The 23,179-nt window shown below is 42.0% G+C and overlaps 1 protein-coding gene across 4 annotated transcripts in view; it reads right to left on the minus strand.

Moving 5' to 3' along the window:
* Positions 1 to 23,021, minus strand: part of KDM2A (lysine demethylase 2A) — a 105,849-nt gene extending 82,828 nt beyond the window's left edge. Inside the window, exons 1-2 of one of the 4 annotated variants that reach the window (XM_079930770.1) lie at positions 22,250 to 23,021; positions 20,910 to 21,033 (exon numbers count right to left, since the gene is read on the minus strand). In XM_079930770.1, the coding sequence (XP_079786896.1) occupies positions 20,910 to 20,951 (42 nt within the window). In that variant the 5' untranslated portion in view covers positions 20,952 to 21,033; positions 22,250 to 23,021. Of the gene's footprint in view, positions 1 to 5,466; positions 5,533 to 5,611; positions 6,567 to 13,513; positions 13,540 to 20,909; positions 21,034 to 22,249 lie in introns of those variants that run through there. The other 3 variants (XM_079930773.1, XM_079930769.1, XM_079930768.1) reach the window with 3 other exon arrangements.
* Positions 23,022 to 23,179: the final 158 nt, after the last annotated feature.

A 23,179-nucleotide genomic window follows, 5' to 3' on the forward strand; every position in this document is an offset into this window, starting at 1 on the left:
TGAGCCTGCGCGCCCGGAGCCTGTGCTCCGCAACGGGAGAGGCCACAACAGTGAGAGGCCTGCGTACCGCAAAAAAAAAAAGTAACAAGTAAACGGATGTTTCCAGATGTTTGTGTTTTCCACAAGATAATGTTTGGGACAGTTCCTAATATTTTCATAAATGATATAGCAGACAACATGGAATAATATTCCAAACAGAGGGAAATGAACTGAGAAAGGGCTTAAAAAGCCACATGAATCAGTATTATACTATTAGCCTTTGATTTGGGCAAGTTTAAAGTAAAAGGCCTAGAGAAAAAATAATTAATCCATGTAGTAATCAATAGTTTCTGGGACTTCCCTGGTGGTCCAATGGGTAAGACTCTGTGCTCCCAGTGCAGGGGGCCCGGGTTTGATCCCTGGTCAGGGAACTAGATCCTGCAGGCATGCCGCAACTAATAGTCTGCATGCCACAACTAAAGATCCTGAGCGTTGCAGCTAAGACCCAGCACAGCCAAAATAAATAAGTAAATAAAAAATTAATTATTTAAAAATACAATGGTTTCTGAACTAGTTTTACCTAATAAAAAGTCATCCAAATCTATGTTGATACCTCATGACATCAGCCCAGAATCTCTAGTAAGGTTCTCATAGAGCAGACCCAATAAATAATTGGTGATTTAAATACGCTAATGTAGGGCTTCCCTGGTGGTGCAGTGGTTAAGAAGCCGCCTGCCAATGCAGGGGACATGGGTTTGAGCTCTGGTCTGGGACAATCCCACATGCCGCGGAGCAGCTAAGCCCGTGAGCCACAACTACTGAGCCTGTGCTCTAGAGCCCGCAAGCCACAACTACTGAGCCCACGTGCCACAACTACTGAAGCCCACATGCCTAGAGCCCATGCTCTGCAACAAAGAAAGAAGCCACCGCAAGGAAAAGCCTGCACACTGCAACAAAGATTAGCCCCCGCGTAGCCCCTCCTGCTCGCCGCAACTAGAGAAAGCCCACGTGCAGCAACAAAGACCCAACGCAGAAAAAAAATTTTTAAATAAATAAATTAAATAAATACGCTAATGTAGACATAAAGATCAATATAAATATATCAAAATTACATTCTTGCCTTTGCATAGAACCATGGTATTCTCTCTCAGTGAGTGACACCACCCATCAACTGGGAATACAAGCCAAGAACTCAGGAGTCATCTTCCTCTCCAAGGGCATCTAACAGGATCACCAAGTCCCATCAACTCTGTCCTCAAGTACCTCGACTCAGTCTCTTCTCCATCTCCATTCTTGGTACCAAGGTTTGGTTATCATTTCTTTCTAAAATATTATCGTAAATTCTTATCTGATTTCCTTACCGCTGCAATTCTTCCCTCACTAGTCTATCCACCACAACACCTTTCCAGGGCGATCTTTCTAAAACAGATACCATCAAGTATCCCCATGTTTCTAGTTCCGATAATGTCTCCTCACTACCTATTGCATAAGGTACAAACAACTTAACAGGACTCAGACTCTTCAGATCTCAGATCCTCTCCCATTTGTATGCGCTAGTAACACTGAACTACTGGCAATGCTGTTTTGAGCTTGTAGTGCTGTTTCATATTTCTTTGCCTCTGGACATGCTGGTTCCTCTGCTTGGAATTTCCCCCCTCACCCTCTGGCCTCTTGGACAACCCTTAATGTTACAATATCGAGCTTAGTAAATAGTTTACCTCCTCTTTGAAGACTTTCTTTCCTCAGTCATACCCTCCTTCCTCTTGCCTCTTGTACTTTATACTTCCTAAATTTCATTTATCATAGTACAGCGTAATTATTTGTTTATATGGCTCTTATCAGACTATGAAGACGGGGTAGAGATATTCATTTCTGTATACCCAGCACACGCAATAAACATCAACAGTACACCCAACAATGTTTGCTGAATAAATAAATAAATGAGCAAAAAACCAAAAACAACAAAACTTCTGAACCTATGACAATTCTTATAGTTTTGGTAACCACACTAGGAAATAGTTAATAGGTAGAAAAGACTTGGAGAAAGGCCATTACAGTAATTAAAGAAAAAAAAGAAAAAGAAGAAGCACCTTCCGTGTAAGGAAAGATGAAAGAAAACAGGCTTCTTCAATTTAGAAAGTATGAGATGGGTAATAACTAAAGGTACAAGCTACTATGTATAAAATAAATAAGCAACAAGGATATATTGTAAAGCACAGGGAAATATAGCTACTGTTCTGTAATAACTTTATATGGAGTATAATCTATAAAAATAATGAATCACACACACACACAAAAGGTACAACAGGTAAATGAAGCAAACATGAAACTGTTTACTAAATCCTGAAACTGTTCAAGTAGGTATCTTAAAAGGAGTTCTTGGGCTTCCCTGGTGGCACAGTGGTTAAGAATCCGCCTGCCAACGCACTGGACATGGGTTTGAGCCCTGGTCCGGGAAGATCCCACAGGCCGCAGAGCAACTAAGCCCGTGCACCACAACTGCTGAGCCCGTGTGCCACAACTACTGAAGCCCGCGCGCCTAGATTCCGTGCTCCGCAAGAAGAGACGCCACCACAATGAGAAGCCCACGCACCGCAATGAAGAGTAGCCCCCGCTCACCGCAACTAAAGAAAGTCCGCGCGCAGCAACGAAAACCCAACACAGCCAAAAATAAATAAATAAAAATAAATAAATCTATTAAAAAAAAAAGGAGTTCTTTTTAGGAACTCTATTTCCAAAAGGTTCCCTTTTATTTAACAGAGAGTAAATTTAAACTCAAGGTATTAAGCCAAAACAACAGTGATGAAAGTGGGCCACATATAAAAGCACTTAGCATAGTGCCAAACACAAAATATGCATCTGAGATATGCCATTATTATGGTTTCCAATAGTAAAGTGTGCAACTCCCTCTATAGGAAGTAAGTGAACATCAACAATAATCAGTACCTTTCAGTCCACAACAACAACCCGCTGCAGGTAGCACAGAGGTAAAATCTGTTGCTAAGAGAGCTCCTTGGTATAGGAGGTAAATATAGTTGTCCCTCAGCATCCACATGGGATTTGTTCCAGGAACTCCCCTTAACCCCCACCCCCCACCACAGGATACCAAAATCCACAAATGCTCAAGCCCCTTACATAAAATGGTATGGCATTTGCATATAACCTATGCACATCCTCCCATATGCTTTAAACCATCTCTAGATTACTTATAATACCTAATACAATACTATATAAATGATTGTAAATACAATGTAAGTGCTACGTAAGTAGTTGCCACCGCAGCAAATTCAAGTTTTGCTCTTTGAAACTTTCTGGAATTTTTCCCCTGAATAGTTTCAATCCATGGTTGGTAGAATCCATAGATGCAGGATACAGGAACACAGAGGGCCAACTATATGTGTATCTGCTACTGTAAAAAAGCAACTTCTCCTTTTTAATACTTCTTATTCTGCCATACCACTCATTCAAGTCTGCCTAATAGAGGCCTGTACTGTATCCTTCCCTTCCTTTAACCACTCATCATGGAGAATTTTCCAGTGATAGAGAGAAAAACATGTATGTATGCTACATGCATATATACAGATATAAATATAAGCACATACACACACTCATACTTTGTGCAAGCAGCAGTCTTCAAATACTTCTGAATCTACTACCTCTGATTCAAAGATACATTGATATTTAGCTACAACTAGTTTAGAAAAATGTCCTCAAATTCAACTGGTACGAAACACATATAAAGAAAAGTTTTAAAAATAACTTTAAGCTATGAAGTTTAAATTAAGGTCGTTAACTCTATTTTTTTTTTAAATGCACAGAAAAACTAACTGCTAAAATAATTTCAGTGGTTCTCTTTACCATCTATCAGAATCACCTGGTGGACTTATTGAAACAAGTCCAGGTCCCGCTCCCAGAGTTTCTGATTCAGTAAGTTTGGGGTAGGACCTGGGAATCTGCATTTCTAACAAGTTCCCAGATGACGTGGTCTGGGTCACACTTTGAAAACACCTGGTTTAAACTATTAGAACTGAGAAGGACCTTGTAGGTAAATAAAATAAAGCTGAGATAACTAATACAGGCTTCCTGATTACCAAGCTAAGGTTTTTTTTAATTGTTAGGGTTATTATGTTATATATGATGGTCTATGTACTTTCAAGAAAGTACACAACACATTTCTGTTCATTTCAATAGACATACAAGCATACCTCGGAGATATATGAAAGTTATGTTTATACTACACTATAATCTATTAAGTGTGCAAAAGTATTGTCTAAAAACATATATATATACCTTAATTAAAAAATACTTTATTGCTAAAAAATGCTAACCATCATCTGACAATGCAGGGTTGCCACAAACCTTCAATTTGTAAAACCTACAATATTTGCTAAGCGCAATAAAGCTAAGCACAATAAAATGCACTTGAGCACTTGAAAACAACATGGTTCTTGCCTTAAAGAAGTCTACTCTAGTGCTTACCAGAGATGAGGTGTGGGGGGAGTGGAAACTGGAGGATGGTGGTCAAAAGGTACAAACTTACAGTTAGAAGATAAATAAGTGCTAGGGATGTTACAAAAAAAAAGTACTAGGGATGTAATGTGCAACGTGATGTCTACAGCTAACAATGCTGTATGATATGCAGAAAAGTTGTTGGAAGAGAAATTCCTAAGAGTTCTCATCACAAGGAGAAAAAATTTTTTTTCCTTTCTTCTCTTTTTTTTTTTTGCCACACCACACAGCATGTGGGATCTTAGTTCCCTAACCAGGGACTGAACCCGTGCCCCCTGCATTGGAAGCACAGAGGCTGAACCACTGGACCGCCAGGGAAGTCCCCTTCTCTTCTTTTTATTGTATCTGTATGAGAAGATGGATATTAGCTGAACCTATTGCGGTAATCATTTCACAATATATGTAAATCACACCATCATGCTGTACGCCTTAAACTTATACAGTGATGTATGTCAATTATTTCTCAATAAAACTGGAAAAGAGTCTACTCTAGCTGGGTGAAAATAGACTCGTGGTCAAAGAATTACAACACAAAGTGACTAGTCCCAGAGCAAAAATGCATAAGAAGTGTCTTGGGAATGTAACTGAGGAGAACTCAAGAGAAGAGCAACATCTGGGGGTCTTAGAGGACAACTAAGAGCTTACTAAGAGCTTACCCAAGAAGACAGAATGGGGTGGGAGGGAAAGCATTTTAGATATGCACATTCACAGAAAAAAAATCCATCAAGAACCTACTGTGGACCAGGACCTGTACCAAGCACGGGGATAAAATGGTGAGAAAAGGCACTGTAGCAGCCTTTAATGATGCTTATATTCTAAAAGGGAAACAGACAATCAAATAATAACCCAAGCAAAGTGGCAATTTTGAGAAGTGCTACGCATAAGAGGTATTCTATACTATGAGAATAACTGGAAGATCTGACCTAGTCAAAGAAATTCTCCCCGGAGAAAAGGGTCTGAGCTAAGGTATGATGGTACCTTAGCATTCTACACACCGTTCAAACCTTTGTACATAAGAAGAGTGTAGACACTACTACTGTTAAGTGGACATTCTTGTCTCCTTTAAGGTTCAGAGGAGAGACTTTTTTTTTTTTTTTTTTTTTGTAGTACGCGGGCCTCTCACTGTTGTGGCCTCTCCCGTTGCGGAGCACAGGCTCCGGACGTGCAGGCTCAGCGGCCATGGCTCACGGGCCCAGCCGCTCCACGGCATGTGGTATCCTGCTGGACTGGGGCACGAACCCGTGTCCCCTGCATCGGCAGGCGGACTCTCAACCACTGCGCCACCAGGGAAGCCCCAGAGGAGAGATCTTGGTAGGCTAGTACTCAACTCTGCAAGATAAAAGGATTGTCAGTTAACTTCTTCACAATGCCTAGCACTGTGAATACTCATGCCCATTATCCAGGGAACCCATTTCCCAAGGAACAGGGGAACCAAACTAATTATGAAAGTAGCCTGGTGAGCATGGTATAAGAAATAAGGTAACTGGATAGTCTCAAGAACATGAGCAGTCTGTTCCACCTTTCTCTACTGACCATAACAAGTGGGGCAACCAGACGTGGCAAATTCTTGTTCCTTGGCTCCCTTCTCTTTTGTCTGACCACCACCCTCCTGATAATTATAGCAGTACTGTCAGCACTTAACAAGAGAATGCAGTAAATTAATTTGATTACATTCTACCATGTGCTCATGACGAAGTTAACCAACTCGTAATGTTACAGTCTCAGTGATGTAAATAGTTCTGTGCTATCTGTGTGCCATGCTCTGTCCTCAAGGAGCATATAATCTAGACATAATCAAGCTTTCTATCTTGTATCCAGTTAGATATCACAAGAGATAGCGAGAAAAACTATGAGTGTTCAGAAAAGAGGTTTCCTTCAACATATAGGATTAAGAAAACAATACTGCAAATGGGTTTTAGAGGATAAACCCTAGGGTAGGGACAGGATATCACAAGTGTGCAGGAAAGCCTGAATACCAGGCTAAGGAGTTCGCGCCTATAGTGGCAAACCTTTAAAGTTAACCAAGCACTAATAAGCTATTTCCAAAATGTAAGTTTTATTTTTACTATTCCACACATGAAAAATGAAAGTTCATCAAGGTTAAATAACTTGCTCAAGTTTACACAGTTTATAAGCTGAAATTCAAAGCCAAGTTTCATGAACCAAGGTCCAGTGTCTGTCCCATGCCACCAGTGACTTTACAGAATGGAAATGTCACAGAGGATAGGAATAACATTATCAGAACCTTAGGAGCACAATATAAGAAATAATGGAGGGACTTCCCTGGTGGCGCAGTGGTTAAGAATCTGCCTGCCAATGCAGGGGACACGGGTTCGAGCCCTGGTCTGGGAAGATCCCACATGCTGCGGGGTAACTAAGTCCATGCGCCACAACTACTGAGCCTGGGCTCTAGAGCCTGCGAGCTGCAAATACTGAGCCTGTGTGCCACAACTACTGAAGCCCGTGTGCCTAGAGCTCATGCTCCGCAACAAGAGAAGCCACCGCAGTGAGAAGCCCACGCACCGCAATGAGAAGCCCGCACACCACAACGAAGAGTAGCCCCCGCTCGCCACAACTAGAGAAAACCCACACGCAGCAATGAAGACCCAACGCAGCCAAAATAAATTAATAAACTTTAAAAAAAAAAAAAGAATTGACACTAAAAAAAAATAATAATAAATAAAAATTAAAAAATCTAAGAAAAGGCTACTACAATAGTCCAGGCTAAGAGTAAGAACTAGAAGTGGCAGTAGGAACTACAAAGAGATGAATATCAGAAATCCAGCAGGGCTTAGCAACTAATTAAATATGGAGAGTAACAGAAGAAGGAGTAATAGTTGATAACGCCATTAACAAAAAAATGCAGTGGTCTCTTCTATCTTAAAACAAAACACAGCAAACAAATAAACATTGAAGAGAACATTCTCTGGATCTTACACTTGTAGCTAACGACTTGCTCCACTTCTCTGTTCACAGCCAAACTTCTCTAAACTTCTCTTCATTCACTGTCTCTGTTTAATTTCACATTTATTTTGAAGAATGTCTTTTGCCCCCAAATGCCACCAAAACTCCTGTTTAAAGTCACCAATAACCTCTATGTTGCCAAATCCAATGGAAATCTCAAGTCTTCAGTATACTCAGCCTGTAAGCAGCATCCACCTCAGCTGACCACTCTCTCCTCTTTGAAACACTATTAGTGTAAAGTGGTGTTTAAGAATATAAACTGGAGGGCTTCCTTCCCTGGTGGCGCAGTGGTTGAGAGTCCGCCTGCCGATGCAGGGGATACGGGTTCGTGCCCTGGTCCAGGAAGATCCCACATGCCATGGAGCGGCTAGGCCCGTGAGCCATGGACGTTGAGCCTGTGCGTCCGGAGCCTGTTGCTCCGCAACGGGAGAGGCCACAACAGTGAGAGGCCCGCGTACCGCGGAAAAAAAAAAAAAGAATATAAACTGGGGACTTCCCTGGTGGCGAAGCGGTTAAGAATCCGCCTGCCAATGCAGGGGACATGGGTTCAAGCCCTGGTCCGGGAAGATCCCACATGCCATAGGGCAACTAAGCCCGTGAGCCACAACTATGAGCCTGCGCTGTAGAGTCCGTGAGTCACAACTACGGAGCCCACGTGCCACAACTACTGAAGCCCGCGTGCCTAGAGCCCGTACTCCATAACAAGAGAAGCCACCGCAATGAGAAGTCCGCACACTGCAACGAAGAGTATCCCCCGCTCGCTGCAACTAGAGAAAGCCCACACACAGCAATGAAGATCCAACGCAGCCAAAAAAAACCCCAAACTAAATAAACAAATTTATAAAAAAAAAAAAAGAATGCAAACTGGAGCCATACAAACCTGGGTTCGAAAACCAACTTCTCCAGTTACTACCCAGTGGTCTTGAGCAAATTATACAGTCCCTTCTTGTATCATTTTCCTGATCTATAAAATAGAGATAATAAAAGCACCTACTTCATAGAGTTACAAGCATTAAATGAGTAAAAATACACTGATGGTTAGAACAGTGCCTGATAAATACTGTTTATCCTTTTTTTTTTTTGAAATCTTTTGGCCCCACCACATGGCATGTGGGATCTTAGTTCCCCAACCAGGAATTGAACCCATGCCCCTGCTTGGAAGCGTGGAGTCTTAACCACTGGACCGCCAGGGAAGTCCCCAAGGCACAACTACTCTTTTTTTTTTTTTTTAAAGAATTTATTTATTTATTTATTTTGGCCACACCGGGCCTTAGTTGTGGCATGCAGGATCTTCGTTGCGGCATGCGAACTCTTAGTTGCGGCCTGCATGCGGGATCTAGTGCCCTGAACAGGGATTAAACCCGGGCCCTCTGCATTGGGAGTGAGGAGTCTTACCCACTGGACCACCAGGGAAGTCCCAGCACCACTTCTCCTGATTTTCCTCATATCCCTCTGGTTCCTCCTTCTCACCCCCTTTGTAAGTCACTCCCTGTCTACCCAACTTCAACTACCACACGTATGCCAGTAAGATCCAACTATATGCCAATAAGCCCTTCCTGAAGCCCAGAACCACAGCCAGTTACCTACTCAACAGTTCTACCAGGATGTCTCACAGGCACTTCACACTCAACCTGTCCAAACTTAACTCAAAACTGAATGTAAGCTCTTCCCCTCAATCTCCAAACCTGCTCTTCCTTCAGTGCGCGCCCTGTATCTCAATAAAAGGACTGCACCACAAACCACTCACATGAGAAAAACGTGGGAGTTATGCTTATATGTAACCCTTAACCTCACCCTCCACACAACCAATGAACCAAAGTCCTTTGATTCCATTTCCTAAATATTCCTGAAGACCTCTATAATTCTACTGCCAGCACTCTCAACCATACTACCATCTTATCTTACCTGAACTGCAGTAGCCTCCTAGTTGTTCTCACCAAATCCATTCTTACCTCTCCCTGATCCCTTCTCTACACTGCAGCTACTGATATTACTCCAAGCATGTTATACTCCTCTGCTGAACTTTGCATTCCCACTGCCTTCAGAATAAAGCTCTACCCTTTGAGCCCTGGTCCAGGAAGATCCCACATGCCATGGAGCAACTAAGCCTGTGCGCCACAACTACTGAGCCTGTGCTCTAGAGCCCGTGAGCCACAACCACTGAGCCCACGTGCTGCAACTACTGAAGCCCGTGCACCTAGAGCCCGTGCTCTGCAACAAGAGAAGCCATCGCAGTGAGAAGTCCGCGCATCGCAACAAAGAGTAGCCCCCGTTAGCTGCAACTAGAGAAAGCCCGCGTCCAGCAACAAGGATCCAACGCAATCAAAAATAAATAAATAAATAAATTTAAAAAGAAAAGAATAAAGCCCTACTTGACCTGACCCCTGATTACCTTGTCAGGATTTTAACTGTCTCCACCACTTACTTCCTCTCTCCAGTTACACCGTCCTTTTTGGTTTGGTTTGGTTGGTAGGCTCCTCAAACATGTCAGATTCCTTCCAACCTCGGAGGTTCTGCATATGATAATCACTTCTCCTTTCTGCCTGGTTACCTCTTACTCACCCTTCAGGTCTCAGCTTTAAAGGTTTTCTCAGGAAAAGTGTTCCCTGATGCCTCTTCCCACTCCTGAAGTTTAGATTAGGTCACTCTATTATACACTTTCATTGCCTCCTACATTCTTTGTAGTCCTTTGCATAACTATAATTAACATTATAAGTATTTATTGTCTGACTTCCCTAACAGACCGCAATCTTGATGACAGAGGGACCATGCCTATCTTGCTCATCACTGTATCTGTATCCCAAGTGCCCTGTATGGTGTCTGACATGTGGTTAAGTGCTTGTAATATTTTCTCATTCCTACCATAGGGCTTTGCATTAGGTGGTCCCTCAACCTAGAGCTCTGCTGACCCAGATCTGGTCCCCCAAGGCCTTGACCTTCACAAGACTGGCTCCTCATCGCTCAGGTCTCAGTTACAAACACCATCTTCTCAGGGAGCCTTTACCAATGACCCAACTCAAGGAGTGATCCCCACCCTACAAGTATTTTATCCCCCTCTTAATTTCTTCAAAGTATTCAGCACTACCTGAAACCACAGTTATTTGGAAGTTCTAAAAAAGCAAAGCCCATGTTAAGTGCCTGACACAGTGTAAGCACTCAGCAAACATTTAAGTGAATGAATCTCTTGAGTGAGAAAAGATGACTTGGGGAACACCCTAAATTCAACAGCAGAACATTTACAAACTGCGTTCCAACAAAGTTGAAAAAGAGGCAGTATATCTTAGACTGTCTACTATAAATCCTGGCTCTTTCCCTACTTAGCTGAATAACCTGGGACAAGTTATTTAACTGTGCTATGCCTCAGTTTCCAAACTAGAAAATGGAAATCACAGAACCTACCTCAAAGGGCTGCTGAAAATTAAATTAGTTAATATATGTAAAAGGTCAGTACCAAGCACATAATATACACTCAATTAATGTGTGCTATTATTCATCAGACTGGACTCTTTTCTCCCTTTGTTTCAAATATACAAGGTGGCTTTTCCTTTATCTTTTTTTTGAAAGAAATTTGTTTTATTTATATTTATTTTTGGCTGCATTGGGTCTTCATTGCTGCACGGGCTTTTCTCTAGTTGCGGAGAGCAGGGGCTACTCTTCATTGTGGTATGCGGGCTTCTCATTGCTGTGGTTTCTCTTGTTGCGGAGCATGGGCTCTAGGCACACGGGTTCAGTAGTTGTGGCTTGCAGGCTCTAGAGCACAGGCTCAGTAGTTGTGGTGCACAGACTTAGTTGTTCTGCAGCACGTGGGATCTTCCTGGACCAGGGTTCAAACCTGTGTCCCCTGCATTGGCAGGCAGATTCTTAACCGCTGCACCTTGAGGGAAGCCCTTCCTTTATCTTACCCACCCAGAAAGAGTCCCTTTTTTTTGTTTGTTTGCACACTGCTCATCTCCAAGAGCATCTTTCACATAGAATAAGAAATGTGAATGGGTCCCTCAGGAATTGTGCAACATGGTAGCACCATCCCCATGTCCTAGCAACCCCTGCAATTGTGATGATCAAAAGAATAAGATGATCAAAAGACAATAAACACAGAGGTACATTGGAAATGATTAAAGTCCTACAATACAATCACCGTATTTATGAATATACATTCTCTTGAAGTTACTGTCAGAAACAAGAAAGGGTTGGCTAGATTACTGCCCTGACACAAAAGACTTCGTAACTTCTGTGATCCAGGGATATAAAGAGATAAATTAAGGTTGGGGCTACCTTAAATTCACACTGAGGGCCACAACCAGCTCATGAGGTTGTTTCTCAGGAATGGCCATGGGTTTATTCAGCCACATGGTAATCAAAAGTATTTCAATATTTGTTCACATCAACACCCACAGCTTTTAGCTCATTTTTTGCTATCCTTCAAAGAGAATACCAAAAGATGATTTATTGTTATAACTTAACTATTCATCTCAAGACAGTGAGTACTTACTTTGGTTGCCCAAATCAAGTGATCTTAGAATAAGTTTAAAGGAATAATAAAGAAATCTGCAACTAGGTTGAGGATTTGCCATGACCATGAAGTTACTTTTGCAAAAATTCAACAACAAAAAAACCACTTCATGCTTATTTGGGCAAAGCCCTGAGAAAAACAATCTGAGATGCTTTCAAGATGTTTTGTGTTGGACTTAAAACTCTAAGATTAACAGCAGATAATCAGGATGGAAACCTAGAACCCATCTACTGGATAGCTCTCTTTAAATCAGTTTTCAATCTCACCCAATTAACACTGGATAATTCTTTGTTATGGGCAATTTGTTTTGGTTTTTGTTTTGGGGGTATAGTCGCTTTACAATGTTGTGTTAGTTCCTGCTGTACAACGAAGTGAATCAGCTATATGTATACATATATCCCCTCCCTCTTGGACCTCCCTCCCACCACCACCCCATCCCACCCATCTAGGTCACCACAGAGCACCGAGCTGAGCTCCCCGCACTATACGGCAGGTTCTGTTGTAGGGAATGTTTAATGGGATGTTTTAACAGCATCCCTAGCCTCTACTCACTAACATACCAGTAGTACTCTCCTAGTCTGACAATCAAAAATGTCTCCAGATATTGCCAAATGTCTCCGGGGCAGGGGGCAAAAATCACACCCAGCTGAGAACCTCTGCTTTAAACAAATCTGTTCCAAATGTCTAAAACATCTGCCCACACTCACTCCTCCCTCTTTCAAAAATTCCTCCCTCTGATCTTCCTGATAATCGAGACTTAATCCCAGAGTCCACCTTAATTCATTTGTCTTTGCTTCCAAAATCCTCAGAAATCACTTAGTACAACTCCCTCAATAAGAGGTCAGTTCTCTTGCTCAAAACTATAGCTGGTAATAGAATTGGTACTAGGACTCTGGGCTCATGATCCCCAGTCAAGCACTCTTTTCCATCCTAACATGCTGGTATCTATCATTCACCAAGTTTTGTCAGTCCTTCACTGCCAAAGTGTCTTGCTTCTATCTCTTCCTTTCCATTTCTACTATCTATACCCCAGAGCAGTAGTTCTCAAACTTCTGCACACAACAGAATCACCTGGCTTGTTAAAACACAGATCACTGGGTCCCAAACCCCAGAGTTTCTGATCCACCAAAAGTATGAGGCAGGGCCCAAAAATATGCATTTCTAACTAGTTCCCAGACATCCAGATAATGTTTACCTTGCTGGTAAGTGGACCACACTTCAAGAACCACTGCCCTAGAGTTCAGGTAACCTATCACCTCAAGAGGTAATCTATTTCAGTATTCTTCTAGACACCTCCCTGACTTAAAACTACAAAAATATTACTCGTAAAAAAAACATTTTGATCAAATTAGTGTTCAATTAAAAACAAACCACAGCTTCTAACGGCTATTTTCCATACCTGGCTTTCGTAATTGTTTAAAATGTGTTCCCTACATTATCAACACTACCTCCCAAACAAATCTTCTACTTTAGTCCTACTAATCTATAGTAAAGCTTACGCTCTCTTTAGCTCCTACAAGACCACCCTCTTCCCTCCTCCTCTCTACCTACCTGAAGGAGGCTTCACCACTGTATTTGCCAAAACCACTCATTTGGTCACTATCTGCTGCCTTTTATCTTTATGCTTTAAGTTTTTACCAAGTACTCACAGATAGAGAAAACCCCCAAGAACCTAAAATTTAAAACAGAAAACAATGATATGAGTGACATGCATAAATAAAAGGCTTGACATATACACAAACTGCATGAATATTGCTATTTTAATAGATCAAGTGCAGTAAGTTCAAAGTTCACAAAAAAGAAAGAACGTGCCAATTTTTAAAAAACATAATCTAATGTTAGCTGTCAAATATTTGTAGCTATCTCATTTAGGCTATTAAGCAGATATTTGTTAGGAAAGAAACTGTAACAGTAGCCTCAAAAAAAGATGAAGCACTCAGTTTACAACTTCCTACAACAGGAGTACCTATCATTTGTTTTCTGTATGAAATACACGGCAAGAGAGATGATAAGGTGTGAAAGAAGAAACACAGGGTTCAAAGTCTCGTTCCACCCCTTACCAACTTTGTGACCCTGGTCAAGTCAAGGCAGCTAGCTCCCTACGCCTCCATTACCATGATAAAAAAAATTAAGGTTGGGGCTTCCCTGGTGGTGCAGTGGTTGAGAATCTGCCTGCCAGTGCTGGGGACACAGGTTTGAGCCCTGGTCTGGGAAGATCCCACATGCCGTGGAGCAACTAGGCCCGTGAGCCACAACTACTGAGCCTGCGCGTCTGGAGCCTGTGCTCCGCAACAAGAGAGGCCGCGACAGTGAGAGGCCCGCGCACCACGATAAAGAGTGACCCCCGCTGGCCGCAACTAGAGAAAGCCCGCGCACAGAAATGAAGACCCAACACAGCCAAAAATAAATAAATAAATTTATTTAAAAAAAAAAAATTAAGGTTGGAAACTATACCATCTACCTTACAGGGCTGTTTTGAAGATTAAATAAGGTAACGCATTTGAAAGAACCTAGCCTAGTACTTGACACATGATAAATGTTTATTGAATTTTAACCTCTGTTGATGTGAAAGCACAATGCAAAAACACTATATTATCCCAAAAATGAGATAAAGAGAGCACATTAATAAAACCTGACTAAGGATGTTCATTCCCCAAGAAGAAAAATAAAAAGGAACAGAAAATAAGAATGTTATGTCCCTCTGCATGGTATACAGCAAATGTATCCATTCCCTGACTTAATGGTCAAAACCAAGACTTTTTTTTTAACATCTTTATTGGAGTATAATTGCTTTATAATGGTGTGTTAGTTTCTGCTTTATAACAAAGTGAACCAGCTATACATATATCCCCATATCTACTCCCTATCCCACCCCTCTAGGTGGTAACAAAGCACAGAGCTGATCTCCCTGTGCTATGCGGCTGCTTCCCACTAGCTATCTATTTTACATTTGGTAGTGTATATATGTCCATGCCACTCTCTCACTTCGTCCCAGCTTACCCTTCCCCTTCCCCATGTCCTCAAGTCCATTCTCTACGTCTGCATCTTTATTCCTGTCCTGCCCCTAGGTTCTTCAGAACCTTTTTTTTTTTTTTTAAGATTCCATACGTATGTGTTAGCATATGGTATTTGTTTTTCTCTTTGACTTACTTCACTCTGTATGACAGACTCTAGGTCCACCCACCTCACTACAAATAACTCAATTTCGTTTCTTTTTACGGCTGAGTAATATTCCATTGTATATATGTGCCACATCTTCTTTATCCATTCATCTGTCGATGAACACTTAGGTTCCTTCCATGTCCTGGCTACTGTAAATAGAGCTGCAATGAACATTGTGGTACATGACTCTCTTTGAATTATGGTTTTCTCAGGGTATATGCCCAGTAGTGGGACTGCTGGGTCGTATGGTAGTTCTATTTTTAGTTTTTAAGGAACCTCCATACAGTTCTCCATAGTGGCTGTATCAGTTTACAAAAACCAAGACTTGAGAGTAACACAAACACCGTCGCTTGCAACTTCACAACTTTAAGGTTGTCTTAAAGTCAGCAAAAACCGTAACATGGAGGGTTTAGGACAGGATTTGAGATAGGAAGCTTAAAATTCAGACTGAGCTTTTACAGTTAACTAAATATTTTCTTATCTGTTCTAATGGCTTAAATACTATAAATGTGTTCATGTGGCACGTGTGCTAAGCATAAGTTTTCATTTGTTAGAGCTTAGGCCTTCTGGTTCTTATGTATACTACAGAACCCAATACCCCAATATTTTGCTCATCCCTGTATACCAAACTCTCCTCCATTCTAGTGATCTATTCCTAGCAGTCAAGAAAACTCATAGCAAAGAAAAGTAAATACTTATGAGGGCTTTCAACAATATCAACAAATACTTATTGAGCACTTTCTACATTGCAGACTGAGAGTACTTTCTTCTCTCTTTTTGAGGCTAATTATTGAGCACTTTCTATGTGTCAGGCACTATTCAAAGCATCCAGTAGACACCATAAACAAAAACAAAGTCCCAACTCTCAAGGAGCCTGTACTCTAATGGAGAGATATGCACAAACAAACTTAAGTATGGTAGTGATTAGTGCTCAGCAAAATAAATAAGAGAAAGTAATGGGGCTTAAATACAGCCCTGTATTCTGGGTCCCCAAAATACGGGTAACTGTGGAAGACTGATGCATAAGTATAAAGAATTAGCTCCCTCATCATCTGCATTTTGAATGCCAAAAATGGGCAACAAGTTTTTCCTACATCACCAGGAAGGAGACTGCAACACTCCGAACAATGTACTCCTCCACCAATAGAGACTGACAGTTAAGTCTAATGGAATCATGATAAATAAGCAAATTCAACAATTTAGACCATCTATAATTTTTTTAATTATTAATAAACTATGGAAAAAATTGCTTAAAATTAGGTTTTTATTTTGCCTGGTCTATTCCTGGGCAGAAAGACCTTAGAGCGGGGACATTCAAAGTGTGACTGTTTGTAAAAGGGATAATCTGTTCATTGCTCCTGAATCTGGGGAGACAATTTTAAGGATGACCCAAAGGAAGGTGAGAATATCATAAGGACTCAGTGCCCTCAGTTTCTTGCAACAGATAAATGATTTAGCTATTTCAGAGAGAATCATATGTAAGGCACATTAACAGGATTGAGCATCCAGTAGTATAATAACATCCTTTAGAAAATCTCTTCATCTTAGCATCAAGATTGACAAACAAGCTGAATTCTCAAGTAAATCAGCATCTCTCCCTTCAGATAACAGCACTAGGCTTAGGTGAAGTCAAGGGAAAAAAATATTCATGTCATATAACTTCTTTTACCCTGAAGTATATTGTCTTCACCTTTTTACATTGATTTAGGCGTTCATTTGTTTCTACAATTGCCTTTGGCAGGGGTCAGTGAATTTTTTTCCATACTAAATGTAACTATACCTTAAGCATTTACTTCAGATGCACATTATTTTGTCCTTGATTTTATTTTTATTGTGCAATAATAAGGATTACTCAGAATTGGTGTGATTTCAAAAACTTAAAAGATCATTGACTACAATTGCTGAGGATTTAACTAATATTTTAGATTAAGAAACTATAAGATATTATGTTGAACATTCCCTATAAACGAACATTTAAATATACATGGCTGTGACAAACATTCAAAAATACTTCAACACTTTGGCTCCTGAAACCAAATGAAGAAAAAAAGTTCTAAAATTAGTACCTGTCCATGTTTCTCAGTAAGGTCCTACGTCTTAATTTACTAGAAATACAGAAATAAATCATCATTACCTCAGGATAACCAAATATCCACCCATCACCAACCTGAAGCTTCTATCCCTCTCACTTGAATACCTCCTCAACTATGTCAACTTCCCATGGAGATCTATCTGGCTTTCTTCTAGAAATCCATACACAAAACTACTAATCTTTTCATTAAAAACAAAACAGTGGCTTGTTTAAAAAAAATCAAAACAGCATTTACCCTCCCTTGTATTCCCTACACTGCAAAATAAGTAAATGTTCTAGTTCCAGAAAGAAGAGCTTATGCCCCAAATCTACACGTACATACCATATTCAAAAGTGTAATTCTCTTCTACATGTAATAGATAAATACTAGTTTGACAAAAGACAAGCCAATTTTTAAAAACTAGCTATGTCTGATTTTTTAAAAAATGGCTTGTCACAAAGATGATACAAACATATCAAAATTTATCTCACCAAATCCAGTCTGTGAACTTGAAATAGCTATGTCAGTTAAAAGCATTAAAAAGGATCTATTCAATCATGAATAATACATATTCTTATAAGTAAGGATACAACTTTTTTTTTTTAAAGATAGGTAAAAGATCCTCAATATTAAAGTCACTCTTGTTCTGAAACGAGTTTGGCCTCAGACTGTTAATAGTGGTATACTACATTTTCTCTCCCAAGAGGCTATTTTGAAAGTATGTCACAGAGGGATAACCATTTAGTTTTTGTCCTCTAAAACAATATGGAAGTGATAGCCAATAACACTATAATCAATGCACTAGGTAATTCAATTCGACAAACATATAGTACGAGACCACACAAAGTTTAATCACCAAGCCAAATTAGCACACCTGTCATTTTGTCTCTCTTTCAAACTTTATGTTCCATGGCCAGTAACTGCAAAACAAAACTAAATTCTATACTTTGACTTAAAGAGATATAGTGTTATAGCTACTGTAAAAATTAGCCTTTATGCCTTCATGTCAGTCTTAAAATTCCTCAAATATCTAACTTCATCAATAGAGAATTCTGTAATATAAGCACTTGCCACAGAGACATTAAAAGTTTGGTAGGCAGGGCTTCCCTGGTGGCGCAGTGGTTAGGAATCTGCCTGCCAATGCGGGGGACACGGGTTTGAGCCCTGGTCCAGGAAGATCCCACATGCTGCTGAGCAACTAAGGCCGTACACAACTACTGAGCCTGCGCCCTACAGCCCGTGAGCCACAACTACTGAAGCCCGCGTGCCTAGAGCCCATGCTCCGCAACAAGAGAAGCCACCGCAATGAGAAGCCCGCGTACCACAACGAACAGTGGCCCCTGCTCGCCGCAACTAGAGAAAGCCGGCGCACAGCAACAAAGACGCGACACAGCCAAAAATAAATAAAATAAATAAATTTAGGGCTTCCCTGGTGGCGCAGTGGTTAAGAATCCTCCTGCCAACGCAGGGCACATGGGTTCGAGCCCTGGTCCGGGAAGATCCCACATGCCGCGGAAGAACTAAGCCCGTGTGCCACAGCTACTGAAGCCCGCACACCACAACTACTGAAGCCCGAGCGTCTCAAGTCTGTGCTCCGCAATGAAGAGTAGCCCCCTTTCGCCACCACTAGAGAAAGCCCACACGCAGCAATGAAGACCCAACGCAGACAAAAATAAAATAAATAAATTTTAAAAATAAATAAATAAATAAATTTAAAAGTTTGGTAGGCAGACTGCCATTCAAATTAGCCACCAATATGCTCTCATATCAAAAGTTATGTTATGGGGCTTCCCTGGTGGCGCAGTGGTTGAGAGTCCGCCTGCCGATGCAGGGGACACGGGTTTGTGCCCCGGTCCGGGAAGATCCCACATGCCGCGGAGCAGCTGGGCCCGTGAGCCATGGCCGCTGAGCCTGTGCGTCCGGAGCCTGTGCTCCGCAACGGGAGAGGCCACAACAGTGAGAGGCCCGCGTACCGCAAAAAAAAAAAAAAAAAAAAAAAAAGTTATGTTATGGAAGGGATTTACACTTTGGATATATATTTTGTCATGTAATTTAAAAAAGGAAAACAGACATCAGTCACCCTAAACTCAAGATTATTACCCAAAATTCTAAGTGAGCAAGATTCTCCCAAAATATTTGCTGTACCCTCTTACACAACACTGCTACAAAAACACATAAACCAAAAGAAAAAATATGCTAGATAAGGAAAAGGTTAATGTGTGCAACAGGTAGCAATCATTTTACAATTAAAAAAAAAAAACTTACCAGGACAAAAATCACAGATTCTTTGGATCTCCTTACCACTACCTCCCTATCTTGTTAAAAAATAAAAACTTGCTTTGAAAGACTGGATCCCAAGATCTCTCAGATATTTATGAAACAGCTCAGCAATTCTACCAGCCTGACGTGATAAAAACGAATTTCCATATAGCAGTAACTAACCAAGAAAAGAATTTTGCAGCATCTTCTTTCTTTTCCCCCCAAAAAACTGAATTCAAGAAATGTCAAAACAAAAATAAATCCTAAACGTACAAAATTCCACTGATGATATACTTTATTTCTAAAAGTTAAAGATAAAGAATTATAATCTCAACACACAGATTAGGAGACAAGAAGCAAATCTCTGAAATAAAGCTTTGCTAGAACATATTGCCTACTGGATACACTTGCCAATACACACCACACCTTTTCAACAGTCACACTGGGGCGTGGGGGGGGTGGGCGGGGGAGAACAGCCTTTTCTCAAAGAGTCTGGACATTATCAGAAAATGAATTAAAGAATCACTCTTTTTTCCTCCAAATTCAGTCTAAAATGCAGAGCCAAATAAAACCAGCATAAATTCCTTTAGTAATTTTCTAGGTCTTTCAGTTCACCAAATTTTACATAATGCATATAGTTCTGTGGCTTTCCTCATTCCCCACTCTACAAATAAAGTCAAATTTCTGAAACGAATATATGGTGAGAATATTAATAAAGCTCTCTTTGACTAGGGAAAACAAAAATCAAATTCTTAAACTCCAGTAGGGAAACCCTGAGAGGAAAGCGGGAGCCTAATGGACAAAGTATTCATATGCACATACAAGCTAATTCCTTCCAAGTCATTACAAAGTAAAAATTTACTTTTATAAGATATATCATATACATCCCTCCCCAAATACAAAATACAGAACTTTATCAGCATCCAGTATTCTCCCTTCTCTCAATCAATCCCCTTCAACCCTATCAGTGTTAATTTGTGTTAAAAAAAAAAAAAAATCCGCATTTCCACTCCCCAGCTCAAAGCCAAAAATCTTGGTACACAATAATCTAAAAAAATTATACGGAACTATCCTTCCTCAAACAGTTTTGCCCCTCAAATTTACATTCAAATCTAACGTAATCAATTAGATTTATTACAATGTCAGTATTGCAAAATTAGGAATCCTTGTCACACTGTAATCCATAAAATCCTTTGATTTACAACGGTTTCAGCAGAAGTTAAAAGCTACCTATAAATCCATTTCCAAATAGGATGACTACTAAGACTCTAACTACTTGGCCTAAAATTCAAATGAGATACTAATACACCTTCCCTCCTCTGGTGCAGAGAAAAGCCACCTGAAAAGTTTTAATCACAGTATGTTCACAAATGTAAACAAAATAGTTTTTCTGCTTCAAAATTGGAAAAAAAGAAAAGAAAAGAAAAGAAAAAAAAAGACAAGAAAATACTAACCAATCTCTGGCTGTAACGAATCCTTTCTTCTTCGGGTTCCATCTCTCACTCTTCTGTTGAAATTACAGAAAGAAACCACTCCAGGGCTGCCTTCCTCTTCCTCCTTAGGAACCAGATTGCAACACTAAAGAATAATGATATGAGCAGAGATGAGAACTCATCCTCGAACTCAACCTTTCTTTCCTCGGAATGAAGTGTTTAGGACATGTGTAAGTTAAAGGCTTCCTGAGAAATCTGGTTCCTCTTCATCAGTTTGGGACCTCTCAGCTCTGGGGCAAGTGGTTCCATGTCAAGATCAACATTAATCACATTACAACTGTCTGAGGCCTATAGGCAAGAAGATGTTGGTTTCAGTTCCTTACTGTCGGGCTATACCACTTGTTTCTCCCCACAGGATTACAATACGCAAGGCTCCCCTTCAATGGCAGCATTAGCAAAAAAAAAAAAAAAAAAGAAAAAAGGGGGGGGGGGACACAGGACTTTTCTCTCTTAGAGAGCTGGCCAGGTGAAGCAGCCACTGAACTAATCCAGATCCTAACCAAATTAGTTCTCTCTCACCCGTAATTAGAAACTAAAGAAAAGGACAGACTAACTATATAAGAAGAGAACAAGAAATTAGGATTTAAATAGACTCCAAAACAATTTCCCATACACCTCTAGTAAATCCGTATGCAATCGTCGCCTTCCTTCCTAGACTCCCCGGATCTTTTCATTCCCAAACCAACCCTCCACCCCAACACAAGATGTGTACAACTCTGAAACAAATTCAAGGGAGTTGCAAATCAGACACAAAAATGTATCAGATCTTTCTGTGTAAAGTAATAAAGATTTTACCTAGAGACGTAAGTAAAATTCATCTTTTCCAAACATTAAAGACCGGTTTGCGCGACGGCCGATCCCTAATACCAAGAAAGGTTTTTCTTTTTCCTAAATATTCTCAAGGATAATGGCTTCCATAGAGAATGCAGATTTTTTTTTCTTTTTTGTAACTACATTAAGGCCACGTTAACAGCATCCTTTCAAAATTGCTACGAGACCACTGGACCTGATGACACAGTTTGCAAGAGCAGTTCGTGGCAGAGCCCTCCTGGAGGAAGCCCTCGCCCCAAGTCGGGAGGGAAACCGTGTTTGCACCCCCTGGGCGAAGACCGCCCGGGCTTGAGAGCAGCCAGGGCCGGAGAGGAAAAATGGAAAATCTCGCCGGGTTCCCCCAGGAAAAGGCGTTTCAATGGTTCGTTCAACCATCGGAAAAAGAAATAGAAACTTTACATTAAGTCTTTAGATAACACAGCGAACCAAAACTTCCAAGGGGGGGGGGGCGACAGGAGGGGGAATCTCACCGGGGATTTTGCTCGTGAGTTCTTGTCCAAGTGAGAAGTAAAAGATTCCAAAAACTGAGAGGAAAAATTAAATCCCAAACGTCGTCTTCGGGTTTTTTCCGTGGATCAACCCAGTATCCAGAGGGTCACAGCGACCCGGAAAAGAGAGGAAACAGTTGCTGAATCAAACCTCCTCTTCTGGCTTTGGAGACCGGGAGTCTGAGGCGTCAGGAGAGGGGAGCGCGACCCCTCGGCGCCGAGCCCGGGGCGCCCCCGCCTCCCCCGGGCCAGCGGTCAGCAGCCCGAGCCCGAGCCCCGGGCCAGCCCCGGCCGCGGGGCCGCCGTGCCCTAGACAAGTAGCCGCTCGGCCACCGCCGGAGCCCGGGAGCGGCGGCCGATCAGCTGAGACCGGCCGACCCGAGGCTGCCCGCGCCGCCCCGGCCCCCCGGAACGCGGGCCCCGGCCCCGGGGGGCGGAGAGGGCGGGAGCGGCGCGGCGCGCCGGGCTGGGGGCCCCGGCTCCCCTCGCGTCTCCCCCTCAGCCCGGGCTCCGCGCTGCGGGACGAGCCCCCGGCTACTCCCCAGTCGCAGAGGAGGGATTCCGGGGGATGGGCCCCCTGGCGTTGCCCCTCCTCCCGAAGCGCCCCCTGCCCAGGATAGACGGAGCGGCGACAGGCCCAGCCGCTGGGAAGGTGCTCTGCGAGCCGCAGCCGCCGCCGCCGCCGCCGCTGCCGGGGAGGGGTGTTGTTTCCCTCACACAGGAGGAGCCGCTGAAGCAGCCGCCGCCATTTTGAACCCGTCAGACTCTCACATACACACAGCTCCTCCGCGGCGCACTGCGCAGGCGCCGCCTCCCCACCCCTCCTTCGGCTAGCCTCTCCACCCCCCACCCCCCTTCAAGCCTCTCCTCGCTGCTTACCGCTCTCCGGGGTGCACGTGAACGCGCACGCGT

This window comes from Stenella coeruleoalba, assembly GCF_951394435.1.
Source record: "Stenella coeruleoalba genome assembly, chromosome: 8".
Lineage (NCBI taxonomy): Eukaryota > Metazoa > Chordata > Mammalia > Artiodactyla > Delphinidae > Stenella > Stenella coeruleoalba.